Source organism: Bombus pascuorum, chromosome 2, assembly GCF_905332965.1.
Source record: "Bombus pascuorum chromosome 2, iyBomPasc1.1, whole genome shotgun sequence".
Taxonomy (NCBI): Eukaryota; Metazoa; Arthropoda; class Insecta; order Hymenoptera; family Apidae; genus Bombus; species Bombus pascuorum.
The window spans coordinates 13,293,505-13,308,200 of record NC_083489.1 but is presented as its reverse complement, the minus strand read 5'-3'; the positions used below and the strand labels follow the sequence as shown (position 1 = coordinate 13,308,200).

The following is a 14,696-nucleotide window of genomic DNA, read 5'->3' as shown; positions in this document are numbered from 1 at the left end:
CGAACGATAAGTAAACTGCATCGAACGATTAAATGGAATAAAAATGAAGACGTGTCTGTCATTGGTTACAAGAGGAAGAAAAAAGAAACCCAGTGAAAAACGATCGTTTTCTTGCGAAAGTTTCTTCAGCGTGTATCAGTCTGGCTACTAGCAATATCACGTCGAGCAAGAGTATATACACTTAATACAGTGAATATCCTTGATATTCCGCGGTAGGAAAATTTCAACGTGCTCGTTGAAACGAGCTTCAACGTAAATAGACGTCACAGTCTGTTCTGCATTAAAAAGATACACCGTTGCGACCTTCTGGCGCAAAACGAACAGCGTTGCTCACCTCTTCAGAAATACGTGGCGTACGTGTTTACGCAATGCTCGTGTTCGCCGGTAATAAGCGCGAGAAACTTACGACCGATCGTTTCTCTTCCCTTTTCTTCTTCTGTCGCTAACACGCCACTGATACGTCCATTTTTCCTTCAACGTTTCCCAGTTGGGATTTAAAAATGTAACGAAAAATTCTCGTTCCTCTGTGGTGGCTGTATTTTTCAATCTCTTTTAATCCATTAAACGGGTCATATTTTAGTCAGAAGTTTTTATAATCGTGCAATTGAACGTTCTGAAAGACAAATGGATTTCAGATCGATTGATTTTGATTCAAAACTTTGTAGGTAGAAAGTAGACACAGAAAATCGTTCGTCTTCTACGGTGATTATTTGCTTGAGCGGAAATTTGCATAATTATGGAATTAGAAACTGATAAAAACAAATGCATTTCAGATTGCTTTCAAATTTGCATTCCTATGTTGCTAATTATTCTTCAATCAAATGTAAGTGCAATTTATGCGCAGATGGAACGAAGCTCAGTGAAGACGAAACACAGCTATCGTTAATAAAGCGACGAACGTGCGTATCTTTACGATTGTGTCTTGAAAAATATCCTCCATTTACTTAACATGTTTGTATTGGAATATCTAGTTTATTGATCAAATCCAAGCCATCGAAAAAGAACCGTGACTGATAACGCTCGATGCGTACGAACGATGCGAAATTACTGCCATTTTCTACCAATTTACACGTTTAATATATTTGTTAACATCGTAAGAAATTCACGAAATCACGAGTGTTTTTCTTAAGCTGTCTCCAACAATTTCTTCCATTTACTTCATATGTTTCTATATTAATTGTATCGATCATTGATCAACGACGAATCGTGATCATTATATTTGCGATTTCGACGAATGCCTTTCACGTTGCATTAAATTTTATTTCATTTAAATCGTAACGTGTCTTTGCGAAATAACACGCGTGTATTTCTAAAGAAATCTTGAAAATTTTCTCGAATTTTATCAACCAATATCATATCGACCAATCGGTGTTCGTTTTGCACGTGAATTAAAATTGCATCAGGAAGTAATGATTCTTTTATTGAGCAAAGATTACGTAAAGCAAGCTTTATATATAGCCGGTAATAGTCTTCTCGCGTCGGCTTAATAATAAAATTGCTTTTCAACCGTCGACAACACGTCACAGTGTTACGTTCTCTATTTGCAACAAGTACGTGACTTGGAACAACAGTGGTTCACCGGAGGAAATGAGATAAATTTGAGACATAAATTCATCGTTTCTATTCAAGGAAGTCTGTCTTATTATTCCAGCAAACAGCATGCTGAATTTGCTCACGTGACAAATGCAATTTACGCGAAGATGTTGATAAATCAGTATTCTTCTAAACACAATTGCATAGTAATTGAATGGTATATTTTCTGGAAATTGGTCGAATCGTCTTGTCGTATTTAATAATGATCCCAAGGAATGGTTTTTAACTGTAAATCTACTGCTAATATCGTTGAATTATGTTTTTATGTCGTAGAAATTCGACTTTGCCACTTTTATTACATACACGACACCGGCAATTCATTTCAGACTTTAAGATTCTCATCTTCATTGCTGCAATTATTAAAACTATGAAATCTCAATGTGACCTCAATTTGATCTCAAACTGATTTCAAATGAAATTTCAATTCAACCTTCGAGTTTCTATAAATTTTCAAACTCCACTTCCACCAAATATAAAAGTATCAACTTGAACCAAATTATCAGAACGATACAAAGTCGATCATCCGCTAACAACATTCTGCCACACTAATCTGATCACGTCCACAGTTCTATTCCAGAAAACGTTAAATATCAGAAATATTCTTAAATATATTGGGTTGGCAACTAAGTGATTGCGGATTTTGTCATTAGATGGTAATTATCATTGAAGAGGAAGAAAATTGAAAAGGAAGAAAAATTATTATTACTTTTTGGATATATCCAATTGTATAAAGTAAAAGTAGGAACTTGTTGATGTTGGAATCATTGCCTGAATTAATGCAATTCAAATGGGTGAATTAATGTAATTGAAACCGAGAAAATTGAACTCTGATCTCACTCTTGATGCTCATATACATGTATTGGGTTGGCAACTAAGTGATTGCGGATTTTGTCATTAGGTGGTAATGACAAAGGTAATTTCAAGCAATGATTCCAACATCAACAAGTTTCTACTTTTACTTTATACAATTGGATATATCAAAAAAGTAATAATAATTTTTCTTCCTTTTCAATTTTTTTCCTTTTTAATTGTAATTGATTATAATTCGTAAGATATTAAAATTAACATTAGGGAAGGAAGAACGGAAACAAAAAAGGGCGATACGAAGAAGCAAGTTACATTTTAGGTTTCTCTTTTGCCGCTAATTCGTACTAAGAATAATATTAATATTTTAGATTTAGCTGGCATAAATGCCTGGATTTTATATAAGGAAACCATAGGTGAGCAGTTATCCAGAAAAGATTTTATGTTTCAATTAGCAAATGAACTTGCCGCTGACAATAAAAAATCACGGATAGAACATAGAGCATCTGAGATCCAAAGTACGTCAAAGAACTCACCTTATTCACGCAAATGGTGTCAGATAGGGTACTGTAATAATAATAAGATCACCATCAGTTGCAATCTTTATAAAAAATATGTATGCTGAAAATGCACGTAGAAGAAGGTTTACGTTTGTAAGAAATGTGATGAATGATAAATTTTGTACCTAATAATTTAAGTTATATTTGTATTCTATTTATTCTATTACGCTCATTATTATATTATTATATTATACTTCTTATATTTACCACTGGAAATTTATTTTAATATTCTTGTTACCAAAGGTTTTGGTACTGAATATTCTTCACTATTGTACTTATTGTTATTATATAGTTTTTACGATATCAGAACATGGAGTTCCTTTTATAAGATAAGAATAGATCAATAAATATAGAAATATCCTACTATTACGTATTTTTTAAAGATTAGTCATTTTGGTTGACTTTGGTAGAGATAGTTACATCTCAAATACTAGTAGTTCTAGTGTTCAACATAATACTAGCGGGACGAAAGTTCAATTTTTTCGATGTGCATCCATGATTTCACGGCTATCGCCCTGTTACCTGCTTGTTTTACAATTTCTTTCGCGCTTCCTGCTAAATAATAAAGTTTTACGGGCCAGCGACTTATCGCTTCTGAACGTTCTGTCGTGTAAGTAGTTTTCTCAGGCATCGGCTGGAACGCGAATTCCTTCAAACGCGCCGCCTGAAAGTACTGTCAGTTTCTCAGTTGGAAAACGTGTAGTATCGCGGTGGCTAAAGTAAAACGTGGAATATCGTTGGTGGAATTCGACGTTCGGCATCGAGTGTCTGTACAATGCCACGTCTGGAAGAAATAACCCCATACCATCGGATCGTCAACCATAAACGTTCGACGTTAGTCCCGCGGAGCTGCTTATCAATTTTATTGTCCCTCCCTCTACCACCATCCCGATTTTTCTCGTTTCTTCTATTCTACTAATAATAGTAATTTTGCTCCATTTCATATCGATTTTAAAATATCTTCTTTCGTGAATAGGAAAGAATTTCATTTTCTGACGAAGATATAGCGAACATTGTAATTGGTAAAATATCAAGACAGTGGATTTTTATTAGAATGTGATATGTTTTTTAACATCGTTGATACGACAAAATCGTAATTTTAATCGTATTTGATCAAGCCCCAAGTTAGTAGATTTTTATTAAAATCTGATAACAAGTTACACTCCTGTCTGATAGCAATTTCTGGTTGAAGTATCGAAACAATACGCTTGATTCTGCAGACAACTGACGCTGTAATTTAATCACCGGGATAACTTTCGCATCGGGCAACGTGTCGACTGTAACACGACTTCTCCGAGACGAATTTGCAATGTAAACCGCGCGGAAACGACACGTGTACAATTCCTAGAGGCGCATAAAACGGTCGATTATGTGGCGCGCAGGGTTGCAAGGGAAGTTTTTACAAACTTTTACTCCTAAATTACTGCCATTATTCATATGCATTGTGAAAATGATTCTTTGTAATCGAAGATGCATGTTATTTTGTTTGTCTAAGAGACATCTCACTTCTGAATTTCTTCCCCTCAGAATCTTAACAAAATTTCAAACATCTGATTTAACAAATGTGTTATTATAATATAATAGAATTATTAATTAAGCGATTAATTTCTTGGAATTTTTTAAAAATCCAGAATTTTAGCTGTCTCTGAAGCGAAATATTTTCTCCCATGAAACATTAAAATCACCTTCGCAACATCGGATTTAACAATTCTCAATGTTCCTTTGCAAACTTTAATAACCAGAAATTACGTATGAAAAGATCCAACCAATTCCTATTCCACCTTTTTATTTACAATTATCTTTTATTACCAAGAATTCGGTATAAAGCAGAGAAAAATCCTGCAACCTGTTACTCCGTGAAAATTAACCGGTTCTATCGTGAAAATCATCAAACCATTAAATCTCAAGATACATATTGCACGTACGTAGAACAAGGTAAACTAAACCAAAGCAAAGCAAACTAGATTAAACTAAATGAAACTAAATTTTCAACATTGGACGAGCGTTTGTAACTCCGTAAAGAACAAAAGCTATTTAGCTTCTGCTGTCAGCACTATACACGATCATTAGGTGAAAATATTTCTAGAGGTCGATCTCTGATACGACGTGGTGTACTGTTAAGATCGACACAGGCACCGCTTTTCGAGTAATTGTGTTTTCGTGGTCGCGCAGATACAAAGGGGAATTATGCAACTCGTGCAACTCAGCTGCGTGAGTCGTAGTGATTGCACAATTGCTTGCGACAGGATCGTCGAGAGGGATCAAACGCAACTCCATTCTGCCACTGTCTTCCTGTGCACGCGGCTGCAAGTAGAATCTTCCGGTTTCAAACTGGCAAGAGAGGCAATCGAGGAGACATGCTCGGTAGACTGTAGCTTTTTGAAATACGTGTTACAGTTGTTGAACAGCTCTGGAATAGAAAGTGCTTCGTGTGTACTTCGAATTCTGTGGTTCTGTTGTTCTTTGAATTTAGTTCTCGTGCACTTCCAATTGACCCTTTTTTTTTCTCTTCCCAGTGAATTATTTCCGATTTTCGTTATTCGAACTGTAATTTTCCAATTTGACAAAATCATACGTTTCCTAGATATTTCCTGTCGTATAAGCATTGTCTTTTATTTGCTGAATTCTACAAATCTTCAGGAAATTCTCGCTTGTTAACATCTTACATTTCAGTGTCTACGTTTTAAATAAATAACGTGGCAATACATAAACGTCCATATCGATTACTCAATTAATTAAAAATTAATTTAAAGAATACAATTTGGACGAATTTGACGGTGGATCTCACGGGAAAAGTATTTCTGTCTGCAAAAAAAATTTGTAATTTAAAAAAGTTTATACGAGTAGATCTGAAATTTCATACAAAGTGGAGTTGATGGAACTGGCTCACGCGATACAATGCCTTTCTTTCTCGTCCAATAAAATACAATTCGAACATCGTAATCGCTTCCTTGTCGTTGTAAAGCTGTCAACTATTGAAAATATTATCGAATTATCGACTTTCTCTAGAAATATCGAATTATAAATTTCATCGAAAATTAGTCATATTATAAATTTCATCTGGAAACTTGGTGTTAATAACAACAATTCGGTCGTTTCGATTTCGGCCGGCAAGCCGATCGTAAAGTCGATCGTGGCCCATAAAAACGGGAAAGCAGCTCGATAGTTCAGCGTCGACGTTGCGTAAAAGATACGGTTATTGCCGATAGCGCGGGACTTTGAAATATTCAGCCCGACCAGGCTACGCCACGGTATGAATATAATTCCGGGCATTGTCCCGCAAAAATTGATTCCTTCACACGCGTGCGCCAGCCAACTGTGCCTCTGACAAACGTGGAAAAATTAAATCTCCGAGCGACGCTTGTTCCAGGACAGAGGGCTGCACCAAATTAAATTGGACTTACAGGTGGCATTGACGGACACGGACACGGATCATTTAAATTTTAAAGTAGTCCCGTTGTAACTGTCGCGAAATTCCACCATTCCAGCGATTCTCATCATGCTCGTACGTTTGTAACGTGAAAAATCTAGCGAATTTCCCTTGTCCGGCTCTTTTTTTATTTCTGTGTTTTTAGTCCCTGATTTTGGCAAACTTCGTCCGTAGTTTCTCTCTCTTTGACGTTGAGCCTGATTTTTCAACTGTGATGTTCCTGCTCGGTGTGCTATTCTCAACGATAGGAGACATATTCCGTAACGTTCGTAGGTTTACCCGAGACACGCGTGTTTCTCCATTCTCTCTTTAGTTGTAGGATTCGTTTGTATTTTTTTTAGAGTGGCTCAGGAAACTTTTACGTGTATGCATCGTGTGCATCGCATAGAACAGTTTGGAATTTCATTATACGAGACGCCAACTATCACGATCGTATCGGTGCAATTCGAAACCCACGACGAAGAGCAGGATATCATATTAAAATTCTTCGGTATAATAATAAAGTGATAAGAGTTAGAATCGGAAGATAAATAAAAATGTACTTTGGGGAAATTCGTACATGCGTCGTACAAAAAATCAATGTAACGTACATAATAACTTGAGGTTCTTATATAACTTCTTTATAATTTAAACATTATTTCAAAAGTAAATGAGGTGGGTAGGTCGTGATAGGTACTGAAGAATCACTCGGATATATTTAATAATAGATATTTATTATAATATATTCTCTGTGTACACGATGCATAGAACTCGCAATTGTTATGTTAGCGGTTCGCGATTATTATTAGTAGCGGCTCACGATTCGCGATTCTGTCGATGTTCGACTTCTGGTCGATGCGTTTCGATGCGCGATATAAGCTCGGATGATGATTGTCTAAAATGCCGAGGAACTCCTTCTTTTTTTTATTTGCGTTTAATTTACAATCAATTCTCGTAGAGAATTTTAAGTAAATTTATCTGGCGTGGTACTATGACATGGTTAATAAGTGTTTATAGTATGTTTGATTCTTCTTGAATCTAGTGCTTAGGTCTAAGGTATAATTTCTTTTTAGCCTGCGGATCTGTCCCGACGTTTCGAGTAGTTGAGTAATTAGAGGGTTCTGGTGGTTGTTAACTCTTGTGCTGTGTCTATTGCTGAATTTGGGTAATTCTTCTTTGACTGTGGGTATCTTGAGGTCGTGATGTATCGTCTCGTTGGTGACGTACCAAGGTGCATCTATTACGGATCTTAAGGTTTTCGATTGGAATCGTTGAAGAATTTCTATGTTGGAATTACTTGCTGTTCCCCATAGTTGGATTCCATAGGTCCAAACAGGTTTTAATATGGCCTTGTATAATGTAATTTTACTTTGCGTGTTTAAGTTGGAACTTCGGCCGATGAGCCAGTAGAATTTTTTAAATTTTGCTTTGAGTTGTTTGGATTTATCTAAGATATGTTGTTTCCATGTCAATCTTCTGTCCAGAATTATGCCCAGATATCTAACTGACTCTTTATCTGGTATAGGTATATTGTTTATCGTCACCTGTGGGCAAGTTCGTTTTCGTAGCGTGAAAGTTATATGACTGGATTTGTTTTCATTGACTTTGAAGCGCCATTTGTGGAACCCCTCTTCCATAGAGTCGAGGCCTCGCTGGAGAGTAGAGGAGGAATTGTCGGGTCTGAGTGCGAGGCTAATAAGGTTGTATCGTCAGCAAATGTCGCTGTGGTTATCTCTGTCGAAGTTGGTAAATCTGCAGTGTAGATGTTGAACAGCAGGGGTCCGAGGAACTCCGATCAATTATTACGAACTACCGAACTATTGCTTCGGACCGATATGTAACGACTAATTTTCCGTCACGATGATGCCGCGAAGGAAAACTGTGTTGGGGTGTGTCTTAGGATGCGAGATCATCGGATTCGTTGAGGAAAGCCTTGGTTCGGAAAGTGAGCGAAATGGATGTTGTTGTTAATTGGCTAATTTTGTGTTGGTGGTTGGAAAGGGATGCTAACTGCCCTTGAAAGAAAGTCGTTAGCGGGAAGCATCGTACGTGAGAAAAGCAGATTTCTCGTATCTTCCCGTAGGAGGTGATAGGTTTAGAGACTGCTAAGAGAAAGACTGTTTGTATCATTGGAGAACTTTAGCTAAATAAATCCTCAGATTTATAATAGCAGGTCCTTAGGCTAGCTGAAAATATTCCGTGAAGATGTATCGACATCTGGCAATCATCTTATCCGAAGAATAGGTTCTTTGTGTAGCGAGCCACGGGACAAAAACTGTTGAAAAGTTTACTGTCGAGTGCAGCTACATAAATTTATAATTTAAATTTGAGGTGGATAGGGTCGTCGTGATAGTGTGCTGTTGCCGTATAGGCCGAGACTTTTGTCTTCATCTTGGTTGACTTCTTCTCATTTAGGATTCGTGGAGAAAAAGCCAGACAAAGAATGCCGGGATTTGAACCTGGTCTTGGACGTTCGTAACCAACGGCGCTAACCACAGTTGTACCGTCGTCCGGTCATAGATAGGGTGTCTTTATGTAGCAAGCCATGGGACAGAAACCGTTGGAAAGTTTTGCTGTCGAATGCCGCTACAAATTTTCCTACAATTTTTCGTTTAATTATCTTCCCATTCAGCTTCCCATTCGATTTCTTTCTCATCTGCAAAATGATGATTTCTAGAACAAAGGCCAGTTTCATAGAAAACAAAATTCCTCCTTGTCTCCTCGTAATTGCACCATAACAATGTGAAACCACATTGCGTGGGACGCGTTAAGGAGGGGCGGCGAGTCAAGCAAGCCGAATTAGCTTAATCGACTCCTGAAGATGGATCGTCCGATCCTTCTTCGACATCGTATGTTTGTAGTAAATTGGCTCCGGATTCCCGTGGGCTTGTGGAGCAGGCACGATCGGTTCTCCATGTTGTTAATGACTTGTCTACGCGCGCCGCTTGCCGATCCTTTAAAGGGCCGATCGAGCATAGCGCCGGATTGGTTACAACCGATGCTCGTGTAATCTCGCGCGGCAAATGGGAAAAGCTCGGAGGAGCTGATCCAAGCGAGAAATATTTCAAACGCAACGACACGGAAGAAAATTACACGAGCTGCCGGTGTTACTGCCACGCTCAAGTCGAACGAAAGAAAATTTGGAACGACCATCTTCCAACGAGATGTACGCAGGAAGTTGGCCTGACTTTATGAAGATCCCTATATCTCAGGATATCTCAGTAATCATGGCGATTCTACATGAAAAGACAAGTTAACGATGTAGAGTGACATTTCTTTGCAAAAAATGTTGCTTCGTTTCGGATAGAGTTGAATTTGAAGGATAAGACTTGGTTTGTTCTGCTTCTGAAACAAGTGGAAAATGTAGAACACAATTTGTTTATAGGACGCTTCGTTTCCTATGGAAAAAAATGAAATTTCAACATTTGCCAAGTATGTATCAGGTCGCCCAAAAAGTTTCTTTCGTTTTATAAAGAAATAATGGATACACGTTTTCCGTTTTATATTATTTTATCGAATTACGTATAATCCATTTTGTTCTATCAGAATAAACATCACAACGTTCGATAGATTAGGTTTCATGTTTGTATAAAGATGCATCGCTGTAAAAGACGTGTCTGTAGAAGAAAGACACTTTTCAGACAACCTAATACATAGAACACCTGTGTTGCGAAGCAGTTCTTAATTAACGTGTTTGATTTGTTATTTTTTCGAAAACTAGTCCTCAAATCGACGAACTCTATTCTACGTTTTCGACTTGCCTCCATATGTAATATCAGTTTGTCAGATTATATATACAAAGATTCTTATGAATATCCGTTTGCTTCGAAATTTCTTTAACACGAACGATTCTCTTTCAGATCTATCCTGGCTTGAAGGAGGAAGGATCTGTTTTGGGTGGTGCCACGCAGAGAGTGACGAGGTAAGTACTTGTGCATATAGATACACACATATGTACATAGCTTTGATAAGTATCACTTATACGTATACAATTAACACTAGAACTACCGATAGTTAACACGAAGATATTTCTACCAAAATCAGTGAAAATGACTGATCTTTAAAAAATACGCAATAATAGAATATTTGTATATTTATTGATTTATTACTTTCATACAGAAGCAATTCCATGTTATGTAGTACATTTTTGGCATTATTAATCCATCTGGACCTATAATCCCTAAATGAGGGTTGACATATTTATGAAATTGTAGAAGCAGTCATTTTCACTGGTGTGGTATTTTTAGTGTTAGTATCTAGCGATCTAGCGATCGGTCCGAAATTTTTCTGATAACTGATATCGTCATATCGAAGGATACGCAGTAAAAATTTTAAAAACGTGTGGCAAGTTGTACAAAACGAGGAAACTGATTAATTGGGGTTCGATAAACAGATTGCAGGACCCTTTTACACTTTGATAAGTATCAGTCATTTTGACTGCTATTGCTATAAGTAGCCTTGATACAAAATTATTTTCAATTTGAATACATAAAAAAGAAAATAAAATTCATTATATTATTCTTTTAGTTATCGTTGCGAAAGTCATTACATCATTGTGGGAAAGAAATTTAACATGAAGTAGGAATTTTAAAATAAAATTGTAAAGCCAGTCAATTTGGTGGTGTGGTAGTTCCAGTGTTAAGTAAACGGGTGGCTTGTTCGAGAGGTTTGTCGCGTAACACAGTTTAAGCGTCCGTTTTTAAGAGTCAGCTTGCTGGAAGGTTGCCCGTGCTACGGACTAGAATCGCGCCGGCTGTTAATAACGTCATGTACGACGTACGAGCCGAGATAATAAGAATCCTGGACAGGTCGACTCGTTGTCCATTAATCCCCTGCTTTTATTATTTCCCTTTCGGTTCGTGTTCTACTACCAAAGGACCGTGGACCAGTTACGTTTCGTTCCGCGTCCAGTAAATAAATACACGTCTTTTCAATTTTTATTAAGTAACTCTTCCTTTTTCCAGTATCTTATTGCGAGAAAGGTTTCTATTTAAATTGGAATCTTAAAGTTAATCGAGACATTCAAATATGAAAATTCAATTAAAATTCTATCGGAAAGTTCTATCGGAACAAACTGTAAAGGTGAACTTAATAAAGATGATTGCGACCTTGATGGTAAATTAAGATAAATTTTAAATGAAGAAGTTTAATGATTAAGTCTGTTCGACTTTTAAAATCTTACATGATTTCAGTTCAAATCGACGATTTGAGATTGGTTTCTATCTATAAAAATTAATAAATTATTTCTACGAAAGGACTATAATTTGTAATTAAATTATAAAAATTATAAATGCTAAAATAATATAAAACAAAAAATGCTGCACATCTATTATTTTCTTACAAGGCGAAAGAAACCTAATATTTAATATTATTCGGTAATTGCCTAGAAACGAAGATTCTTTGTCCATTTCGATGGCCTTGAAACATGTCAAGGTGATCCATTCAACTGTTCCCTATACATTGTACATACGTTAATACTTACATGTTACCGTCTGTCGGTCTTAGTTTCCACGATATTCACAACAAGCTTTAATTACATTTAATTTCCATTATACTTTATTCCGATATAAAGAAGATCGCATTTCTACATAGTTCAATCCGAACTTAACTAATTGGTGTTAATTGTTTGTAATATAAATAAATGGGTTACAGATTGGTTTAGATTAATATCCGATAGCCCTCGGTCGGTAACGCAACTGTCGCATTTTTATATAGCCTGCCCTAACCTTACCTCATTGATATTAATCATCTTTAATCTAAATAAAAAAAAATAAGATAAATCAACGATTTACAGGTTGAGCTAGATTAATACCGTTTCACGGCGGTGGCCGGTAACCGCAGCATAACTGAAATTTTATCTACATATTTATATTTATTTATTCATATATATTGGCCTAGTTTAACGGTTTACTCGAAACGTTAACGAGCTATAGCATCGAGGCTCTTGGCAACGCGCGAAAACGACGCTACAGGCTTCAACGAAAAGAATGTTGCAGAGGGTTTCGTCTCGAGCCACGAAATTCGTTACGCTGACGAATTATCGTAGCCCTGGCTGATCGATAAGAACCGGCAACTGTTCCTAATTAGGCGAGACGCGTGTTTCGTAGCGCGCCATAATTTCTCTGCGTTGCACCGCGAGTGCAACGGTAATTTAAGATGTAACGGTGGTACACGGCTAATTGGTCAATATTTGATGTTTCCCGGAGGAAACTGGAGTAACAGCGGCTAATTCGTACGAAACATTAAGAGGGCAATGGTAAACAAGTGTTGCACAGTATCATAGCCACGGTGCTTCATTTTCTTCGAATTGTTTCCTATCCTCGATTACAAATGCGAGGATATTTTTTCCAGACGATTTCGACCGCGGGAAAAATCGTTGTTTCTGGGAAAGGTGGAAATTATGCTGTGTCGTATAATGACACGTTATTTCGATTCACCTTCTGACGTGCTGTTTCAGAAAATGAAAGTGCCTTTCGTATGCACAGCTACCACCAAGCGTTATGTGATTCAGCGTTACATATAGTTTTCTTACGTTCTACACTCGCACAGTTAATTACTTATTTATGAAATCGACTGGAATGGAATAGGAATATTTATGAAATTTGTTGACAATTGTGGATCTTAGTCGCCGAAATAAATGTATAGGAACACTTACATTACACGTAGAAATGATATTATAGTAGTTTCATCTTTATTTAATATGTGATTTACAAGATATTCGTAGATACCCATTGCACCATATTTTCATCACTATGCGTACGGAACAGTTACATTCTTCTGTTTCACGAAACGCTGCGTGCGCTCGTACTCCCACACACACTCATACTCGTATGCGTGTATCACTACTACGCGGCTAATCTGCTGTAGCACACAATATTACACATATTTCAATAGAAACAATGAAATAGAATGGATCATACGCTTAAAACCAATTCCTTCACGGTTTTCCTCGAATCGCAAGAAATTCACGAATAGAAGAAACAAATGAAAATTCGGACAGTCGATGAAAAGAATTAGTCGACAGTTAAAGAATAATAACCAAAAAGTAACGGACATCATCGAAAAGAATAGCTTCGACGAGACTCAACCTTTCGAATTTCCCTAAACGGTACAATTTTCCATTGGTTGAATTCAACCGCGCAAAGATGGAAAGAGATACTTTGGAAAGAGTGCGGGTCTGATTACTTGTTTTTACTGGTAGAAGGAGTCATATGCGTGTAAATTCTGTAGAATTCAAACTATCCAGCAACCGACATTTTTTACCTTTGTTTTGTTTTACCTGCGGTCATTTGCCGATTAGAATAGATCACGAGACTTAGAAAATCGATGGTCGATTTTTCAGATAAAATTTGCAGTAGATTTGTTATTAACTGTTATTGTATTCAATTTAATTATTGCCGAAACAAACTCGATTTTCCAGAATCGATCTTTACCCACCCTAAGGATTTACGTTATTACAAACGTACACGAACAAAGCAATGTAACATCGCGAAACGGTGAGCGATAGATAGCAGTGTTTTCCTTTTATCATCTTCGCCTTGTAGTTGTAATAATCGATAATACAATTTTTAATTAATTGCAACAATAATAAACCTCGTCTGATCGAATCTACGTATTTCTGAAATACTGTAAAATCATTGAAAAGCTACATATTTCTATCATAAAAGATCAGATATCGTGAAAAGGAAAAGATCGATCGACTCTGACGAAACTCATCCTCCAATCATCCCTAAACGCTGGTATTTTCCAGCTTTCAGTCGAGCTTTCTGTTGGAATACAATTTACACGTTGAAGGAGGTAAAGCGGCTTCGAGCTGGCAGCTTGGTTATTTTTCTTCTCTTGCTTTGTCGCGTGAACCAAGCGCGTGCCCGGTTTTACACGGAGAGAATCGCGGTGGACAAGCTCGCAAATCGCTCGCGGGACTTTAAATCCCCGTTTCGTTGGATACGTCGCGATTCCATCGCACCGTGGTTTTCGTGTCACGTTATTTCTCTCCTACCACCGCCTTCTTTTCCTATACGTTGCATCTACTTTTTCCCCTACTTTCTCTCTTTCTCTTTCTCTTTTTTTTTTCGTTGTTTTCCCAGGTTTCTCGCGGGGATTCTCGTTTTTTTTTCTTTTTTTTCCCTCAAGAGGAACGAATCGAGCCAGCGACACGACGTCTGCTACGATTACGCGCGCGGAAATATTCGCGGAAATGACGATCCCGGTGGTAAAGGCTGACCCGTTAAACGTCGAAGGAAATCGATTTCCGACGAGCTAGCTCGTCGTCGGATGCTACGATTAATCGCACTTTCTCTCTTCTCCCTTTAAACGTGTTCGCGTGCAGG

The 14,696-nt window shown here is 37.3% G+C and overlaps 2 protein-coding genes across 4 annotated transcripts in view; both read left to right on the top strand.

Moving 5' to 3' along the window:
• The window catches only part of LOC132916564 (transcriptional protein SWT1), a 321,821-nt gene that overhangs the window by 61,702 nt on the left and 245,423 nt on the right, over nucleotides 1–14,696 (top strand). The gene's annotated exons all lie outside the window — the stretch shown is intronic.
• The window catches only part of LOC132916565 (uncharacterized), a 54,827-nt gene that overhangs the window by 15,931 nt on the left and 24,200 nt on the right, over nucleotides 1–14,696 (top strand). For all 3 annotated transcript variants that reach the window (XM_060976669.1, XM_060976670.1, XM_060976667.1), the window contains one exon: nucleotides 10,227–10,288. In XM_060976669.1, the coding sequence (XP_060832652.1) occupies nucleotides 10,227–10,288 (62 nt within the window). The remainder of the gene's footprint in view (nucleotides 1–10,226; nucleotides 10,289–14,696) is intronic.